The sequence below is a fragment of the Acomys minous genome (assembly GCF_964271855.1).
Source record: "Acomys minous genome assembly, chromosome: 4".
Taxonomy (NCBI): domain Eukaryota; kingdom Metazoa; phylum Chordata; class Mammalia; order Rodentia; family Muridae; genus Acomys; species Acomys minous.
Window position 1 is genome coordinate 18,543,287 of NC_140486.1, and position 20,578 is coordinate 18,563,864.

Sequence of the window (20,578 nt, forward strand, 5' to 3'; positions counted from 1 at the left end):
CTGGGATGGAGGCATGGCAGTGAAACGGAACACAGAGTTGGGAATAAAGCCTCTGGACTTAAATATAGCTGTATATTTTAACCTGGTTGAACTTTGTGAGGCTCACATCACCAACCCTGACAGCCACTATGGTCTCCCTCATTGGACTTCTATGAATGGCACCTGAGATGCTGTGCCCAGAGCCTAAAGCAGAGGGGCCAAGCTAGTGTTTTATTCCCACTGAGTGAGCATCTATCTGCTGGGAGGGAGAGCAAATGTGAAAGGTAGCACTCAAGGAATATACATCAGTCAGTCATGTAGTAGCTCCTGTAAAAGATGCCCAGCATCATGAAGCTGGGTAAGAGAAATACCTGGAGGTGGTCTGACTCATTGTGTTATGAGTTGGGGGTGCAGGAGTGTGTGTGTGTGTGTGTGTGTGTGTGTGTGTGTGTGTGTGTGTGTGTGTAGAAAATAACGGCTATAGACAGAAACAGCAAGGGACGGCTTCCTGGAAGGGGAAGAGTTTGTCAGAACTTTGACAACGGACAGGGCAGGTGAACTCAGGACATACGCAAATGAAGTACCTAATGGGGCCAATGCTGGTAATGTGCACATACTGGTCTGGCTGGAAAGCCTTTGCTTAAGGGAATGGCTAAATATAAGGCGTTTGGTGAATAATCAAGGTATTAACTGATGAACTAAGGAGCTGGCCCTATTCTTACAGACAATGGAAGTTCCTTCAAAGTTCCTGAGAAAGGAAAAGCACAGTCAAACCATGTTACCTAGAAAGCCCCACGTACCTGCCATTCACTCTGGTGGTATGACCCATGCCGTGTGGGGGTGGGGTGGGGTGGTGGTGGTGGGGGCATCCCGGTCAATGTATTGATACTTAGTAAATTATCAAAGACCAAGGAAGACATTTTGTGACTCAAAGGCTAAGTACATCATGTGAGCGATTAACTGAGAGATAAGACGATAGCGGAGGAAGACCCACAGTTTTCCCCATGACAGACTCAAGCTGCTAAGGGGAAGCAAGACTTACAGCACCATCCACGTTATCAAGGCATTTTGTTTTGCTGTTTAGGAGGCAGGGAAGGAAAGAAGAGGAGTGTGGAGGTCAAGACCATTTGGAGCCGTCTGTTCTTTAATCAGAAGGAATCATGAGGTGGAGCTGAAGGAAGATTTGCTCAAAACAAAACCAGCCTTGGGATGAGTCTCAAGTTTCTGCACCTCACTTCCACTCCAGAACAACAAAGGAAGAGGTGTGTAGCTGGGAGCCAGCCTTCCCAGCCATTCGGCCCTGTTTCCTGTACATACCTCCCACGGCTACTTTATTTCCTGCAGCTGGCCAAGGTTTGAAAGCCTGTTTCATGTATTAAAATACAAATGTGGAAAACATTACCAGTACCCTCCTTGAATTTTTTTTGTTGTTGTTGCTGGGGGACAAAGGGATTTCTTTTCTTTTCTTTTTTCTTTCTTTCTTTTTGCTTCCTCCCTCAAACGTTTTTATTGTGGAATGTGTCAAATGGTCAAAGGGTAACTTCAGACTGACTAAAGTTGAAAACTATTTCCTTTGTTCTTCGGGTTTTGTTTTAAAATTCATATGTGTTTGAGTTGAGAAAAGATACGCCAATCCGATCTCTTGCACACACAGGAAGAGCCCAGGGCTTTAGGGACAGGCCACATGGTATCTAGGAAGTGAGGAGGGTAACAAGGCCTCGATTGGACTCCAAGGGCACAGGTAGTTGATATACACATCTCTGGAGCAAGGACATGATCCGGGTGGTTCCAGAGTTCCTTGTCAGAGTGAGAGGAAACTTTTGGTTTTTTTAAATCAGTAAAACCAGCAACTTTTTCCTTCTACATAGTATTCTGGCCATCATATCCAAGAGGTATCTATATAATATTGGCCAATTAGTTCCCTTTTTAAAAATTGTTCTGTTCTATTATCTTTCACTTTTTCCCCCATTGGGGTCAGTTCAAGTTCTCTTCTCCAAAAATAATTGTAATGTTTTGTGCCTGTGTCTTTTTTTTTGTTGTTGTTTTTCATTTCGTCCTGTCCCACTGCCGACCAGACTCAAAGAAGAGGCAACCCAAAGGTCAAATAATTCCAAACAGCATCTATGTACAGTTTAGTATGTTAAAGAACCACTTAGCCTCCATCTGGTATTTAAGAACAAACTACATATTTATGGAAAAGACAATTTCTACATCAATGTCTTGGGTGCATGCCGCATCCGGCTCACATATGCACAGTGAACGCAGCTACAGAAATTAGACTATTTTTCTCTTGATTGAGAGCAGATATATATAACTGGTTATAAGGCGCAGATCTGGATTTTAATAAAGCCAGATTTCTTAATTAAAAGCAGTGTTGTTTAAACACTGTAGTTGAAAAAAAAAAGAGCTGTACAAATGAAAATCTCAAATTAAGTGCATCACGAGTGTTTAACACATTACCTGAGGCCAGGCTAAATTAAAATCTAGACTTTCCTTTGTAAATTCTTAAGCAACTGCCAATGGATATGCAAACAGTTTTACTCAATGATGGATTTTGGGGGTACAGGTCAAGATAAAGAAAAAATGAATATTGGCATTCAAAAATATCTTTCTACATTTTAGAAGTGAGTTCATTCCTTCTATTTATAAACCCACAATTTTGGTTTCTAATCAGTTGCAGGTTTCAGTATTATATTGCACAGGATGGCCCTCTTCATCTTAGTCTTTCAATTAAGGGAAATTGAAGAAACACCAAAAAAATACTGTTGAGCAAGTACAAGGATTCACAGTTATTTTGCATTTCCATTTGGAAGCATCTCCAAGTAGGAGAAGCTGCAGTGAGGATGGAAAATAGACTTGAACCAAACAACCTGTAAACCCTAGAAGGGTCAAGCAGCAATAGGATGGTTACCACCAGGCATGTGCAAGGAGCAGAGTTGCCCCAAAGTCAACAATAAAGTAAAATTTACACCACTTGTCAGGCAATTGTTATCATTTAGTATTTTTCTTATAAACATTCTCTGACCCCTCCCACAGGGCAAATACACAACTCCCTGAGACTAAAAGGCATCATTTTCATTTCTTTAAGAGAAACCAAATCAAACCATCCTCATATTTGGAATATCACTGATGCAACACGCACTTGAGTTGTGCGCTTCGATCAAAGTTATCAAGGTGAATTAACTGACAATATGAGCAGAGATCCAGCAACTTACTAATGCTTATGTGGGATAAAGACACATGTCTATATGAAATCGTGTACATGAATACTCATAGGAGTGTTTTTGGTTGTTTGTTTGCAACTATCAAAGAATGAAAGCAGCTCGAGGATCTTTCACCTGATAAGTGGGAAATATAATGTACTATATATAATGGCAATAAAAACAAAAGAAACTTTAGTATGTGGAAAACATAGGTAACCCTTAAAAAGATAAAGTAAAAGAAGCTAATTCAAAAAGCCAATACATAGTTTAATTCTATCTCAATGAAATAGAGACAGAAAGTAGAGTAGTGATTGCCAGGAGTAGAGGGGTGTGAGGAGGGTGGGGAACGACAGTTTGATGGTTGTGTGGCTTTCTCTTTCCTTTTACAAGAGGCAGAAATGTTCTAGAATTAGACTGTTGTGTTGGTTTCACAATACTATGAACGCCCCAAAAACACACGGAACTGTACACTCTCAATATGTGAGTTATATCTATAAAGCTATTCTTAAAAAAAAAAAATCACTTACCATGAGTGAATGTCTGTTGGCTGAAAGGAGGCCAGTTCCATACCCTGAGCCCAGACCACCCATTGCTCCATTGTGAGAGGCTCCCATGATCCCATGCATGTCCCCATGGCCACCAGGCACAGCTGTGGATGGCCCCACGGCGTGATTCCGCAGGACATGAATTGCATCGTCCAGTCTCTCTAAACGGTCTTCGATTCGGCTTTGCTGTTGGTTTATAAGGGAAACGAAGTCTAAGTTACTTTGAAATGCATGCACAGGTTACACAAGCGGAATGCTGAGCTGCTACAGACCACACTTTGGGTTTCAGGGTACATGTTTCCAATACAGCTTATTTCCTTAGAACAATAATAAAAATAAATAATGTCCTTCCTAGAAAACTGGTGGAAAATGTTAATGTTGAAGTTACAGTGTTATTTTTCAGGAACAAAGTAAATTCAATAAATCTTTGAGGACATTATTGTGTACATATGCTATACTGGACTGCATTAGCTTGAAAGGGAGTTTAGATTTATGTTAGAGGAAAACATGCATTGAATTTGAAGAAGACTTTGGCAAGCACTGACTGAAGAGCTAAAATATTAGTAGCAGAAAGATGATCTAATTTTGCCATTTGAATTAAATTTTCTTCAAATCAGAGACAGGTAAAGGTTTAGACACTTTTCCCCCTACTCCTCCTACTTTTTATCTGTTATGAAATCAACTTGCATGTGTGTATGTAGGAAAGGGGCTCAGAAATTATTATAGCACAAATATCCTTAAAATTCTGTTACAAAGTGATGCGAAACCACAAGACTAAAGAATAACAAGATTTGGCTTGATTATATACCCAGGATCTATGGTTAATTTCAAAGTCCATATGGCAGCAGTGAGTTCATTGTACAATTAAAAGCCAATTCTTTTCTTTCCATTTTAGACATTAGGATCCTAGTTCTCGTCAACTAGATAAGGCCTACCCCATAGCTAACGGTGAAGAAAAAGAACAGTCATATCTTCATTTTTACCCTGATTGATAAATATCAAGTATTGCTTGCCAGTGTTCACATTAAAACGTACCATCTCATCAATGTGCATTCCACATGTATTCACAGACAGGATGGGGGATGCTCCATATAGAAATGAAAATGAAGCTCAAAACTTAAGTGACTTATTATTTTGTGTCTTACCTAGGTGTCTGCTCTCTTCCTCTCCCTCTCCCTCTCCCTCTCCCTCCCTCCCTCCCTCCCTCCCTCCCTCCCTCCCTCCTCTCTCTCTCTCTCTCTCTCTCTCTCTCTCTCTCCCTCTCCTTAGCTCTAGTGCTGTTTTGTACTAGAACATGTTATAATCCACCCTGGTTTCTAATGTGGTATGCAAACAGATGTACCAGCTCTACCGCATGAGAAAAGCAATTCCTAATTACTCTATCCTGACAGGAAGAATGCATGTCTAATAGAGTTAGTCTATGGTAGAGAACAGATCTCTACTGATGAATCGCTCTGAGTGCTTAGAATGAGCAAGGCGTCAAAGCTGTAGTCTACAGAGATGTACCAACCTCTCCAGTCCTACAGGGAAAAAGGCCTATTTTTGATGGCTGGGCTAGGGAGAATAGCCTGTAGAGGTTAAGTACTTAAAACTACTGAGTTAGCTAGCTGGGTACAGTCTGTAGATGAAAGAGCTGGGCAGCGGGTAAGTTGAGTCTCTGCACAGTGGCCTCTATTGTTTAAAAGGAAAGGAAGAGCATAGGAAGAAAGGAAACTAGCTTTTATATTTTCCTCTGCAGATCTTCCTTTAAAAAGTAAGTTGAAAAGGAAAATTGTAGCCTCTACATCAGACAGGCTTACTTGGGTGGAGATAGGGAAAGCAGAAGACTCAATCCTGAGGGACGAATGGGCTCCCCACCACTTGACTCATGAGCACAGCAAACCTGCATGGTGCACGGCTGTTTCTTCTTGCATAATTCTAGCTCCACCCACCCTAAGCTGAGGAAGATAAAAGTGCCAGACTTTGAATCATCCTGTGAGTATTTATAATATGCAGTAAGCCCATGGAAAGGATCAGCTCTTTCCTCTGGAACAGCAGTCACTTCTTTACAAGTAAAATTGCTGGATTTTGATGAGAACTGTAGCATATGAGGGCTACATCAATGGCAAGCCTCTTGGATGAGGTTAGGAGGAAACGGTTTACAGTTGTTTGGTAGGTGGGCTGGCGGGAGATAGCATCTTCAAGTGTCCCAGCCCTCATGCATAGGCGTTCACTGCTCTGGACTTTTCCCAAAGATGCAGGGAGAAGGGCACTATACTTAACTTCCAGGATGATTCTTTATCTCTTATTAGGCCCTAGGTATTTAGAGCCCTGGGATTGCATGCTAGATGCGTGTAGGTCACCATTTCTAAACAGAGATGAGCCTAGCATAATGACCGGTGTTCCTAATGTCAACTTCAAGTTATGATTAGTGAAAATAAAAACTTAGAGTAATAAAAGGAGGGCGGGGAGCTTGATTGGAAAGTAGTGAGATCTGAGCTGCGACATACCAAAGAATGCAAGGGTCCTTCATAATTAGGAGATGATGAGGCCTGTCCTCCATTTCTAGACCAAACAGCTGTGCCTGCTGATATCAAAACGAGAAACACAATCAGATCTGTGTACACTTAAACCCACCTATACTTAAAAAAGAAGCAATGCTGATTTTCATTAGTCAATATGATAAACACTCTTAATCTTTCCAGATCAAAATCTGGGACCAGGAAAAATCTTTTAAATGTAAAACATGTACCCTTTTCATTGGCTTGCAGTATCCTCGGGCTGCTCTGTAAAAAAAGGAATATTTTATTGGGTCTAAGTTTCAGCTAGCAGAGCTCCTCTATCACTTGGGAATGGAAAGCCACGGCACTTTCATGGGTACCAACGACTCAGCGGGTGACTAGGCCTCGACTCGAGGCCAGATGGTGTTCAACCAAACTCCCTTGTTTATACAGAAGAACTTTACTCCTGGTTTTAAAATGTCCATGGGATGAGATAAACCCTTAAAAACTCATTTATTTATTTATTTATTTATTTATTTTAGCGCTAGGGATCAAACTCAGTGCTTAGCACACTCTGCACATACTCTTACTTGGTCCCTCCAAGGAAATAAAGTTAATTCATAGCATTTCACTAAAGCAGAGGACACAAAACTCCCTAACAGGAAGAGCTAAGTAGTTTCTTCCAAATAGCCTCTCAGAATATAGTCCCTATATCCATTCTATAAAAGAAAGATCGTTTTAAAATTGAAACCAATTGTAAATTTCACACCCACTTTGAAAACTAACAAAGTCCATAATTCAAAACAGAAAAACAAAAAAACAAAACAACAACAACAAAACCCCCAAAACTCTGACCTCTCAAGACCCCGTGACCTGATACTGCCAACCTATTTACAATCCATTCTCCCTATCTTTTCTGTGTATGCCTGTGTATTTTTATGCTAAATAAAAATAGGATATTTTGTTCAATTACTTTTCTTGACAGAATTTGGACAGAGCCGTTGGTGTGAAAATAGCAATCTGTCCCCTTATTTATATCTTCATAAAAGTTCTTTCTTCCTAACACGTGGTCTTCCAAAATGCATTTTGAGGACTCTGAAAAGTGGCTTCACTGGCCTTGTTTTATGTACCCTCTACATACAGCAGGGTTGTTGAGCCTGAGGCCTCAGTGAAGGCCTGGGCATCCCCCTCCTCGTCCTCATCTACAGGGCAGCAGCAGGAGCAAGAGGACCAGGTTCCTGAGCACGCATTTCTCTCATTGCTACTGGCATAGCAAACCACCCAGCCTTCCCTCACTTCGGGACACTTAGCACCAAAGCAGGACATCTGACATTAGTTGTTCTTGCCTTTCAAGAGCACGGAGCCAACTGCTTTGTTTGAAGTGGTAAACGCGGCGGTTCACCTGCCTCCGTACTCCCCTCCTATTGCCTCAAGTCCTTTGTACTCAATCCTCCTCTGGTTTGGGAGATTGATATTTGAGAAGACTTTTTTTTTTTTTTTCAGAGCCGAAGAATCTGGTGCCAAGCCACAACAACACAATACTGAACTTTCCTTTCCAGTTGGGGCAGGGACGGATGGACAGGTGGTTGCGTCGGGGAGGGTAGTGGTGGTGGTGCTGGCATTCTGTTACCATCTTAAAACCGCTCCTTCCCAGTTTCACTTTGTCACCCAGAATAGACTCACTTCAGCATCCAGTTGACCCCCTGTCACCGTCCTATTCTTCTAAGTTCCTGTATCACAGAGCCCGCAGCCCCACCTATGTTGCGGCCATCCTTTCTTAGGCTTGCTCAGCAGTTTAAACCCCCTCACTTTCTATGAGGGAACTCAGCTTACAAGGGCACAGGGAATGGTGCACGATTCAAGGACACAACATTTAGGCAAAGCAAATCAACTCTAAGTTCCAGTAAGGTCGGGTATCCATGTGACAGTTTTGTGTGTAAGACACTTTGTCATCTTTCCAATGATCTGAAACATGGACAAGGCAAGGCTGTTGGAGAGCATTTAACCTAAGAAGAGCAGTAGGTCACTCTGGTGCACTTTGGAAAAGTAAGATGATTTACTATGTAATTGTATCACTTATAATTATGTGCTTAGAAGCTGTACATCATAGTAATTTATTACATTTTAAAGACAAACAGCCACCTTACTTCACACAATTATGTAACAGTTTATGTACAAAATTGCACTTTCCTCTAAATATTTCAATTTAAGGAAGGCTCAAATGTCTTCAGGGAAGGGTTCATTTGCATAGCCAATATTTGGTAACTAAGAAGTAGGTATTCATGACTACATTAACTATTTTTTGAGAAGTTCTGTTGGAATATATGAATCAGCTGTTGAACATCTGTAGGACTAAGAAAAGTTTAAGAAATGCTTTTTCATCCAATTTTTTTTTTAAAAAAGGATGCAAACGCACCCTCAAATTATAATGTGTGTCATCCACCCCACTATGTGGGTGTATGGGCATGCTATGTTTTGCGATGTCTGTAGGCACTGGGAGTGTAGAAGGGGTTCTCTGTGACCTGCTATAACTGTATAATGGAGTTTAGAACACAGTACCTGAGAGCGAAGGAGGGGAGCCAACGGGAGTCGAAGGGTTTGACGAAAAGCTGTTGTTAGTGTGATCTGGAGAATAGATCTTTAAAAAGTGGAAAGGGAAAAAAAAATCTCATTTATTTTGAATAAACAAATTGTAAACAGCAAAAGTATCTCTGCGGTTCATTTAAAACCCGCAAGTCACAAAATGCATGCAACGTTCACCTGCACCACCAACAGTCAAAAAAGAAAAAAATGCAACAATTACTTCAAGTTTTCAAAGGAAGTCCTGTGGTGGTGTGGGACAGTAGGGGAAAAAAAAAAAGCCTGGGGTCAGCCAACTTTAAGTCCACTTCTTTTCCCACCCATAACTGGTTCTTTGGCTGTGGACAAGCCACTGAGATACTGTTTTCAGATTTTCCTTTCTTCCTCCATAAAACAAGGGCCTGGGCAGGGACGCGTCTACTGTGATTTAGGGCACTGGACAGCAGGGCAGAAGAGCCCAGATTAAATATGCACTTTCACTTTGAACTCAAGGCTGACAGGAGTTGAACTTATTTTATGTTCACCAACATAAGCAACTGAAGACAACCTTAGGAGGCCGACTCCCTCTAACGAGTGGAAATGACCATAGTTAGCCTTCAACGACAATGCAAGGGGCGGCAATGCAAGGGGCGGTGCTCTCGCTGAGTGAAGAAGGGATGATATTTTGTCACGAGGGAGCACACAGGGCTTATTCATTTGCAGCTTACTGGCAGTAGGTGGACAAAGCAGAGGAATTAAGTCCCCCAGGTGCCAAGGAAGTGACAAATACCTTGTGAACCTCAGTTGTTATTTCCTTTTCCAGGTAACTTTTCCAAACTGTCTCATAACTGACTCTTGAGGAATCTGTCTTAGCTAGCCAATGGGCATCTATAATACTTCAGAGATGAAAAATAGAAATGGACACCAAAATATATATATATATGAATCCAAAGGCTCAGAGAACGTTCTCAGACCATCACTGAAAGCGGCTGAGCACCGGTGAGAAAACATGATGAAAGAGGCTAGGCAGAGGAGGCAAAATTGCTTTCCTCAAAGTCTCAGTGATTCTTATCCCCTAGCACCACCCCCATCAAAGCTATTTGCATTTATTTTCTAAAATTCCATATGTCCACTTCTGATTAAAGTTCACCCTGCTACAAGCAGTGCCTGTGGAGTCCAAAGTCAATATTTCCTCACCGAAGCCAGGGCTTTCCCCAGAGCGTCTCCAGTCTGGGAACTGCCTGCTGCCCCAGTTCCTCTGTTTGCTGCAAAAACAAAAGACAGAATATGAAAACCAGGCAGTGAGACGTCTAGCAGTTTTCTATTCCTGGTCCATTTACTCACAATTTAATTGCATTTTTAATGCTAATTACAACACATTAATCTTTAATTAGCATTAATTTGTTTGCTGAGGTAGATGTCAAATATATTCATGTTACATTTTTTTTTTGCAGATAAAATATAAACCTGACACCTTGATGTAAAGACAAAGTGTTTTCCCTGCTATTACCTCCCCCAAGTTGATGATGAGCAGTTACTGGTGACAGGTATCAAGCCAGGCCTTGGTGGTCATCATCACTAAGAAAAATGTGACACTTTCAGGACCTTAAATGTCCTCAAATCCTATGATTTCTTTATATGCATTTGAATTATCTTCATGAAAAACGTGCACCTATCTTCAAATAACAAAAACTTAATAGACACCAAAATGGGGCATTCATCTTAGTGTTGCAGTCATTTTGCTAGTGAAGAGAAAAAATTTTTTTTATTATTTTAAATAAATATTTCCATATATAAAATAAAAGGGATTACTAATAATAAAGCCAACTCCTTTGTTAAAGCTAACATGCCATTAGAGCCATGTGGCGAAAATGGGTCGGGTGGTCTTGAATAAGCTTTTCACTGACACATTGACCAGACGAGAGGAACACCGCCTTTACTAACAGCCTCAGCATTAAGGATAGTCTATTAATGTTCTAGGAGGAAACATCAAGTCAGTTATGAATTCAAGCAAAGTGTCACCTCATCCTTACAATGATGTTTAAATTCCCCAGCCTGCTGCTTGAACTGGAGACCCTGTCAGCTAAGCAACTTGTACCATCTCTTTCTGGACCCACAACATGAGACGGCATCTGATCAAGACTCCAGTAGTCAGACCCAGAGCTTCTCTGGGCCCTAACTTCATGCTCTAGACCTCTGCTTAGTGTGGTTAAGGTATGCTTGTTGCTTTCACACATTTGCATGCTGGCCTTGCCAGTTCAATGGTCTCTTATACGTGCTTTACTTGATAGTCACAGCCCCCACACAGACTCAGTTGCTCACACTCCTGAAAGGTACATGACAAAGCAAACAGTATTGTCAGAAAAATGAACCTTTTCCTTATTACAAATGTATGATACATATTCGTTATATGAATATTCTAGATTAAATTCTCAGAGTATGTGTCTGATGACAAAAAGAAAAAAGACAAATAAAAGCAACTTAGAAAGGTACCAAATACATTAAAATATTTAAGGTAAAAATATCTGAAGTTATTTCTAGTGTGAAATGGGAATTTCGATGTTAAAGAGTTTTAGAAAGAACTAAAGTTGGTTCTAAAAGGACTATGGTAAAGATCTAAGCACATCCTATCAACATTCAATAGTACACGATCTGTCGAAGTGATTATTTTTTTTAAATCAAGCAATACTATCTTTTCATTATTGTGTGTTTAAATAGAGATTAGAGTCATCATAATTTTTCATATCTGCCTGGTTTTATACAGATCTCCATAAAGTGAATGCTCAGAGAAGCATTGGTGAAAACAAACAAACAAACAAACAAACAAACCACACTTTGAAACCAAGAACAAAAAAGGAACAAAAACTTATCAATAAGAAAACTGTCATAGCGGTAGCTTTCACAAGACTGACTCTTCTTTTGAACAATTTGAAATGAAAATTATAAATTAAAAAAAAAACACTATCTTCCCAACCATCCATTTTCATGATACAAAATACAAAGACATGAACAACCAATAAATACACTCTAAGAACATCCACACAGTAAATTGTGTATAAGGGAAGATACTCTTAGTGTGATTTAAACATTTTTTAGACTTACTTATTTTAGCATTTCATGTGTATGAGGATTTTGATTGTATAATGTAGGTGCACCGCATGCGTGCCTGGTACCTAAGAAGGTCAGAAGGAGGCTTTGGGTCTCCCGGGACTACAGTTACAGATGGCTGTGAGCTACCATGTAGGTTCTGAGAATTGAATCTCGGTCTTCACAAGAACAACAAGGGATCAGCACCGAGCCAGCCCTCCAGCTCCAGTGTAATTTTTTGTTTTATTTTGTTTTGTTTTACAGCACTGAGCCTTTTAAACTAAGCTATTAGTGTGTCTTCTTTATACAAAGAGATATTAAGACTCAGGAAGCCAAATCAAAAATAGAATCAACTTCTTACCTCATCTGGTCATAAAAATGTTTCAGAAAACTACAAAGGCTATTCATGCAAGCCACTGATAAGAACAGACTTTTTTTTTTTTTAACTTGAAGCCATTTTACCTTGCAAGGGCTGGAGAGCCCTACCCAAAGGCTTAAATTTCAAAGCGGTCTAGCGGGGCCAGTCTTCTGTTTCACTGGGCGTGCCTTTTGTTCGGTTCCAGGAAACACGGAGGGGACTCATTTTCAGAGTGAGATTGGTCCTCTCTTAAAGATGTCTCTTTTTATTTGTGTGACCAATATACAAAAGGACACACAGAATTAGAAAGGGAGATACAGCTTTAATTCTCCAATGGACTCATATTTTGTTTGGGTACTGAAAAGTAGGTCATGTTTAGCAAAACATACATCAAATCCCCCTTTCAGGCTTCAGTATCCTAGGACTTTGTGACTATTTTAGTACCTAGGTTTCTCAATGTATATTATTAGAAGTCACTAATATCCTTGTGACAGAAGTAAATATGAAATCCATTGTCTTTATGTGTGTACCGATTTATCTTATTTTCTTTCTAATCAATTTCTTTGGCCCAAGCAGTCAAAAAATAAAACACGAAAACCTAGCCTCTAAGTAGAAGGTACAATATAAACATGACGGGAAGATAAACAATTATGAACGGCTTTGTAATCCTGTAGGAGGGTTTGATGCTGCCAGCCACTCAAGGGTTCAGAGGGCTCCAACACAGGTGCTGCTGCTGCTGACTAGACGGAGCGCACCGAGGTTTCATATCCTGTGGGCAGTGGTGGACCACCCTCTGTTCGTCTCCGCTTCGGGGAAACGGTGATTCCCATCAGCACACACCCCAAACGGAATACCAGGACGAGTGGTGCCTGGGGATCAACCCTGAAAACCAGAATCTGGAAAATATGTTTCTCCTTTATGGCACACCCATAACCTGAGGCAGGAACAGAGGACATCAAAGGCAGAGGAAGTGCGAGTCAGAGTGTTCTCCCGAGAAGGACTGCTTTAAGATGGGGCTCTTCTGAACTGTGTTCAGCAACCTTTATGTCATTAAAGTGCTAAGGAGAAGCATAGCAACACCACGAGTTTGTCCACAGAGATGACTAGAAAGTGGGACACTGCCAGCAGTCCTACAAGACTTTTAGAAGAACCTCCAACACAGGCCATGATATACGAATGCCATGGAGGAGGGGCTCCAGGCATTCTTGGGGGAAGGTGGGCCTCCTGACTGCGTGCAGGAAATGGTGGGGAGGCTTAAATCAAACCCATTTATTGCTCTCCACTGGTGGTCTTTATAAATACAGACCTGACACTGCTGGATGAAATGTATCTTTTACTCTTCAGTCTGTGCCTGGTCATCACCCAAATTCATCTGAAGGCTCATGATGCTCATAAAACACAGACGGGATATTATGTGACTAGTTTAATAATAATTATAAAATCACTATGAAACCAAACCCTCTAGGGAAAAAGGACATAACGTTTCTACTAGAAAGCCACATCCCCAACATGCTTCATGTCACACAGGCATGTCAGGAGAAGTGAGAGTTGTAAGGCAGATTAATTCATGAACCAGATAGGACGTTTCGGAATAATCTTAAACACGTGGTGCATTAAATCAAACCTAGTAGCCTGTTCCTTCAACACTACTTTGCTTGAGGTTTAAAAACATGGGAAATACCATCTTTTTCTGACTCAGAAGACAGGCCACTTAAAGACTGACGAAACAATAGTGGTTATTATAAGGCATTATGTTGTTATATGCCCAATTCGCTGTGAGGGACAGGGAGGGTGTGTGGCCTCAAATCTCAAAGAGCAAGCTGTCAGTGTACACAGATGGTAACTCCCAATGGAAGCTGCAGATTGCCGAGTGGCTCTCAGGCCTGAGGAATCCCTTGGCCTATCCTACAGCAGAAGGCCCCTCCTCTCTTCTTCAGAAGAGCTAATTTTTCTGGAAGGAAGGAAGTAGGAAGACAACAAAGTGTACTATCCTGTAGACATCTCTGTTCTCTGCAGCTGGCATCTAGTAACTTCCTCTGGGTGCATACTTGGATCAAGATGATCTGGACTGTACCCCTTCCAACCCAAGCCAGCTGCCTGTCATTGACAGGGTAGTTAGGGGTGAAACAGAAGTGCCCAGATGTAAGTAACCTAAAGGTCCATGGACAGTGCCCACCTTGCCCAGGTGCTAAACCAGCTGATGTACCATGCTGTGCCCTACTAACCCCATTCATCCCATGGTGCTTCTGAGACCCTTCCAATCCAGAAATGGGCTAATGTAATCTCTAGAATGTGCTAGTATTTGCTAGAAAGAACAGGAATAGACCATATGCCATGGTGAAATATTTTACCATGAATGGACATGCCATTAAAAATCTCATGTTTCTCAAAAGAATTGGCATTGGGCACTGAAAAGCAAAAGGAAACCAAATAAGCCAACAAAAAAGGAGACATGGTAAGCAGTATCACCAAGACAAATGGCAAGCGATCCCCAACCTCAGCAGGCACCTTCCATCTTTGGGATGCAGCAAACAGACAAGAGATGAGATGCATGCCCAGAGAGACTGCCTCTTGAAAGTCTAGAGTTCAGGTCTCATCCCAGACACTGAAGAGTTTCTATAGACAATGTCTGACAACCACCGTGAAATATTATCACACGATGCTGAGACATAGGACAGCCTTCTGAACCCAGAAAGCTTCCTCAGACGCCAACGCCATGGTTCAGAGGGGCTGCAGTGCCTTGCAACTTTGTGCCAAGAAAATGTAAAAACTGGCCTCTCCATGTGTTAGTGCTTGAACCCATTACTACAGCATTCGTGCTCTTAGATTGCCCCCCCCCCACTACAGGATCATGTGTGTAATCCCAAACATGTGTCAGGCTATGTGTTCCTTATTTACCAATTATTTAATTAGCCCTGTTTGTTCTTTGAGATACAGGCAATGTAGTATTTCTTTATTTCCTGCATTTCAGAATGAGTGAGTCTAGGCCAAGTATTTTCAAAAGTCTACAGATGTATCCTATTAGCCCACACTGCTAGGGAAGCACACGGACATGAGGAGAATACTCCTCTTCGTGTTCTGCAGACATGCTGCCGTCACTACCTCCTTCCACACAGCAAACCACAGCTGAAGAGACTTTTACACAAAGACACATGAGTACCAGAACACCATGAGAATAAAGCTTGTAACTGGACTTCAGTTCTCCTCTGCACTTGTACACATGGAGTTGGCGCGTACATTATTTTAAGGCAGAGCATATTGGAATATTCAAGAACTTTCTGCCTTAGAGTAGCTTTAAAGTCACTTTTGTATCTCTTCAAATTTAATTATGGTATTTTTCTCTGTAAGGCTGAATTACCAGATGTGCTGATTTTCTAAGAAATTAGGATGCTTTTTTTTTAATATTTTTATAATGAATTTTTGACAAGAATATTCATTCTTACAAAATAAGTTAATATAGTTAAGTTTCCTAAAAATCCTTTGTCTGGGCTCTAAAAGTTTCATATTTTCCTTTTTAAGTTGGAGTGCTTTCCTATTGTCCAGACACTTATCAGGACCCTGAGGCTTACACAGGAGGCCAAGTTCACCTTCGGCAGGCAGCTGCGCTTTGTTTGTAGGACTCACCCATCCCTCTGTCCTGCTCAGGCAAAGGCTATGTGTCCACAAGCTGATGGTAAGAGGGACCATCTAACACGAACAAACCTCATTCTCACTGCATTGGGCAACTAAACTGTCCCAGATTCGCAGAGAACATCCTGAACCACAGTTTCTCTATTACCCCACGACACATGCCTCACTCACATAAAGACTGACGATTAGGTCCACACACTAGTTTCTAAAAGAGGGGCCTGCGTGTCTTTTCCTGAACTTGAAGGTCCGTCCCACCTCCATATCTTCCTTAAAAAGAAAATGACTCAAACCACAAGTAGACAGGAAATCTGTCAGGAACGAGGCTGAATGACTGGCCATCCTCCATAACCGACCTCATGACTGCAAAAGGGGCTTTCCGTCTGTCAAACCACACTGAAGTGAAATGTCCCCCTTTCAGTCTTTCAGTTCTGCACTTCTCTTTCTTTCTTCTTGTTTTTCAACTCTGCCCAGACTTAACTGGTAGCTAATAAAACTTCTCCCATGTGACCTCTGTCTATAGCTCTCCAAGGTCAGACCTGTGCAACATACTTGTAAATGTTCTCCTGTGGGTCTCTCATTCCCAAATGAGCTTCTCTGTGAGATGTGCCACAAGAGGGCTGTGAGGTGGCCCATTCTCAAGTGAGAAATAAATTACCAAAGAAGCAAGCAAGCATGGTATTAGTTGGCTAGACAATATATTTTAACATTTTAATACCATCTCCTTCTCCAAAAACTCTCTCACATAAGTGATTTATACAAGTCCCAAAGTTCAAAGGAAAAAATATTACAAAAACCTAAAGCAGTAAACAGCAGCATGCTGTTTTCTCTAAAACATACCCTGAGTTTTTCATCAGTGGCCCTCTGGGAATGATCTCAAAGGCCAAGCTGTTATAGTCTGAATGTGAAATGTCCCCCACAGGCTCATGTATCTGAACACTTTGTTCCTATCTGGCGGTGCTGTTTTGGTGGATTCTGGAAACTGTGAGACACAGGCCTGGCCAGCAAACATAGACTGCTGTGCACACACCACAGTGGGGGACAGCCTGGCCCTGCTTATGGTGTCTTGTCTGTTTTCTGATCCACTGAGATGGAATAATCTACAGTGCAAGCTCTACCCTCCAAGGGCAAAGCCCCAGGCCATGCCCGACTGTGTCTCTTCAAACCAAGAGCCCAAACAAATTTCTCCTCTCTTAAGTTGCTTCTCTTAGGTATTTGATCACAGCAACAAGAAAAAATATCCAGTGCATCTGTCAAGTGTGGCTTACAGTAGAACAGAGTAGGCTGTGCCCAGGAAGGTCTTGGGTTTTATGCAGACCCGTGCCATGCAGTAAAATGAGAAGCTTGTCAAGGCTGGCCCATAGCTTCCTCCCTACTAACCAGCTATCTTCCTTTTAGGAGTAGCTAAATGCCCTGCCTAGCTCTTCCCTCAGGAAAACAGTACTGGCAGAGATCCATCTGAACAAGCGGAACACAACAGACATCAGAGGACATGAGCGGATGATGCCTTTGGCAGAGACGATCTTCCTGGAGCCTAAACTTATTACAAAGCCCACAGGAAATAATTTCTGGCCCATGGTTACCCAGATATCTCTCCAGTGTGGACAAGTCCTGTGTCTCTTGATGGGCTCCACAATGCTATGTCCTCTGAAGGTTGAATTCGTCCAGTTACTAAAATGACTTTTAATTGAAACTTTCATATAGACAAGTCTTTGGAAGACAGTGGCATAGCATGTTTAAGAACTAACATGACGGCCGGTCTCTGGAAAGTGGTGGGTAACCACTTCTAGTAAGCATTCTCCTTTCCCTTATCTCACTGGTCTTCCATGAATAACCTTAGGAAAACTTCACATGTCTCCTGTTTGAGACTATGAAATGCAAGAGATTCTGGGTCTACTGAAGCCTTATATTTAACATAATGACTCACACTGGGCAACAAAGTCAAGTTTCAGTTTCTTGTCACTAAAAAAAAGTAGCCCTGGGCAAGCCAGTGACTATTCCTATTCAGCGCATTCCTCTGTTCACTCAGCGAAGTGACAAATATTTATTGCCTGCCTATACTTCCATTATGAGGGGAGAAAGAGGGCCTTCATCATTAAACCCCGCCACGGAGCCCTGGCCTCTGGGTTGGCATGCGCATCACTCACCCATGATACTGTCTGTCCCGTTGGCCGGAGGTGTGCAGGAAGAGGTGCTGTAATGGTTTGTGCCACTACGATGGAACGTGGACATCGGAGGAAGACTGGAGTTGATGTCTGCGGAGGAGTGGGATGGATAGCTCTGCAGCAGGGGGCAGAAAGGAGGCCACAGTCAATCACCGGATAGTTAGCTTCCCCGTTCTTCCGTCAGAACTCACCACAGTGCAAGGGGGATGCTTTCAGAATTTCCAAACAGCCAAGCAAACATCCTGCTTTATCTGACAGCTTGCCTTTTCTAAACAACCGAATACACATAGATCCAAAGTGGATTTGCAGTTGTTATCAAATGTCAAGGAATATCATAGCAATCCATAGCAAGGAAAGATCAAAATTCTCCATTCTACAAATCATTGGTTAAAAAAAAAAAAAGAAACAAACATACACAGCCTTTTCTATTAATTTTCTGTGACCTACTAAATAAGAGAACAAGATGGTACATAAGGAACACAGCATACACACTTCTAGCTTTGGCCTCTAGCTACCGCACAGCAAAGGAACAGGGACCTTCCTCCACCCTACTTGGAGCATCTTGCTGAATGAATCACAGTATCAAGAACAAGAGAGAAAATGAAAAACTCTTGAAAGAACTAAAAGCCAAATCTCTCTAAAGCATGAGTATGGGAAAGCTGGCATTAGTGGCTTTGCTGAATTGACTTGGGACCCAGAGGCTGAACTACGTTTTACTTTGCCATGACTCCCTTCTTTCCATACTGTGTATATGCTGCTTAGCTGACTAACCAGGAAGAACATCCTGAAAGGGTCACTGGGCTTCAAGTGTGGCTTCAAATTCAATTGCTATACCAGTTGTTCTAATGATTGAGGGGACACATTTGCTGGCCTCTACCCATCTGAAGGGGAGAAGATCAAAAGGGATGCATGGATTTATAAGGACACTTCAAGCTATTTTTCCAAACAAACAAACAAACAGAAAATTAAAACCAAACAAACAACCAAACAAAAAGCCCAGTAGTTGAAACCTGCTCTCATTTTGTTTTCATAAGCGTTTGGAGGGGGCTGCAGATATGTTAAAGGAAGATATGTAAAGATAAAAAATTTTCACTTGTGATAATTTAATAGCCTGTACCATTTTATTATATCATTGGTGGAGATACATTTAATTAATTAATTTAAAAATAGAGACTGGGCAATGGGTTGTCATTGCCTCATGCCAAGATGCTTTTAAAACTAGTTCTAAAGTCAAGCTAATAGATACTGCAGACACTGGGAAATACTAACACCCAGGCATTTGTCCACAGGGAAAGAAAGTGGTTTTACAGTGGTAGCCAACTGGTTTTGGGAGCTCTGCCTCTTTCTGGAAGATCCCTCTTTGTTTATCACTGTCTGATGAGCTCACCCCAATTGTACCTGCATTTTGCACTGTCATCTCACCCTCATTCATGTGTCATTCACTGCCTGTTATTTCAGTCCATTCCCATAATACTGTGAACTCCCTCCTTATGTCAGTGGCTAAACAGTAAACACACAACAAAAGTACATATTCATGGGCAGTGGACTTAAGTTTGACTTACTTGAGGGACTACTAAATAGGCCATGTCATGCATCTACATTTCAGAGTCAGGTCTGCCAAGAACACATGAATGCCTCTGAAAATACCACCTCCATGTAACATAAGATAGTTAAACTTAGAAGATGTCAATGAAAAGGTATAGGTAACTTTCCCCTGGGCCACTGCTTCAAACTCATTTACATTTGGGATTTGAATCTCTCAAGGTGTCCACTACAGTACAACTAATAAAAAGACAAGATAGGACAGAGGACTTGGAAAACCTAACTTAGAAGAATTGGGGCAAAACTAGTTCTGTTTCCAAGATAAAAGATTGTGTGTGTGTGTGTGTGTGTGTGTGTGTGTGTGTGTGTGTGTGTGAGAGAGAGAGAGAGAGAGAGAGAGAGAGAGACAGAGACAGAGAGACAGAGACAGAGACAGAGACAGAGAGACAGAGAAAGAGAGAGAGGGAGAATCTTGTAGAAAAGAAGAATCAAAGGCAGAAAGATGGCGTGACTGTCTTTTATGTAATGGTACTACTTGCTGAGTTTTTGCAGAAATCAAAAGAAGAGCACAATAATGCAAAACATTTAATTAATTATAATAATTCAAAGATGTGACAGAGAAAAAAGAAATTCATCAGTGAGACTCATTGGACTGTCATAACTTTATAGAAAAATAAGTATAATTTAGGATATGACACACAAAGGGTTAGGCTAAGTACAGAGAATAGAAATATGTGTATAAAAATCCTCACAGTTTAATGGGAAAGCCAATGCAATCCATACTAAATCAGTTATTTTCAGAGACACTTGAAAAATTAGATGTTGAGACAAATTAATGAGATTTGTAACTAGATGACTTTTCAATGAGAGGTCTCTTGAAAACTAACATTGCTCAGAGAGGTGATACATACAGCACAGAGGACGTTATGATGACGAGTAAGGTCTCTTTTAGAAGATGTAAGGACCACATCTAAGAGGTCTCCCCCCACCCCCACTCTCTCCGGCCATCTCTGTTCATCCTGCTTGTTGTAAA

The 20,578-nt window shown here is 41.4% G+C and overlaps 1 protein-coding gene across 24 annotated transcripts in view; it reads right to left on the bottom strand.

Moving 5' to 3' along the window:
- The window catches only part of TCF4 (transcription factor 4), a 341,209-nt gene that overhangs the window by 27,398 nt on the left and 293,233 nt on the right, over positions 1 to 20,578 (bottom strand). For 21 of the 24 annotated variants that reach the window (XM_084780519.1, XM_084780533.1, XM_084780534.1 and 18 more), the window contains 5 exons: positions 17,986 to 18,118; positions 9,964 to 10,031; positions 8,767 to 8,845; positions 6,217 to 6,293; positions 3,710 to 3,913 (listed from right to left, as the gene is read on the bottom strand). In XM_084780519.1, the coding sequence (XP_084636645.1) occupies positions 3,710 to 3,913; positions 6,217 to 6,293; positions 8,767 to 8,845; positions 9,964 to 10,031; positions 17,986 to 18,118 (561 nt within the window). The remainder of the gene's footprint in view (positions 1 to 3,709; positions 3,914 to 6,216; positions 6,294 to 8,766; positions 8,846 to 9,963; positions 10,032 to 17,985; positions 18,119 to 20,578) is intronic. The other 3 variants (XM_084780517.1, XM_084780537.1, XM_084780530.1) reach the window with 1 other exon arrangement.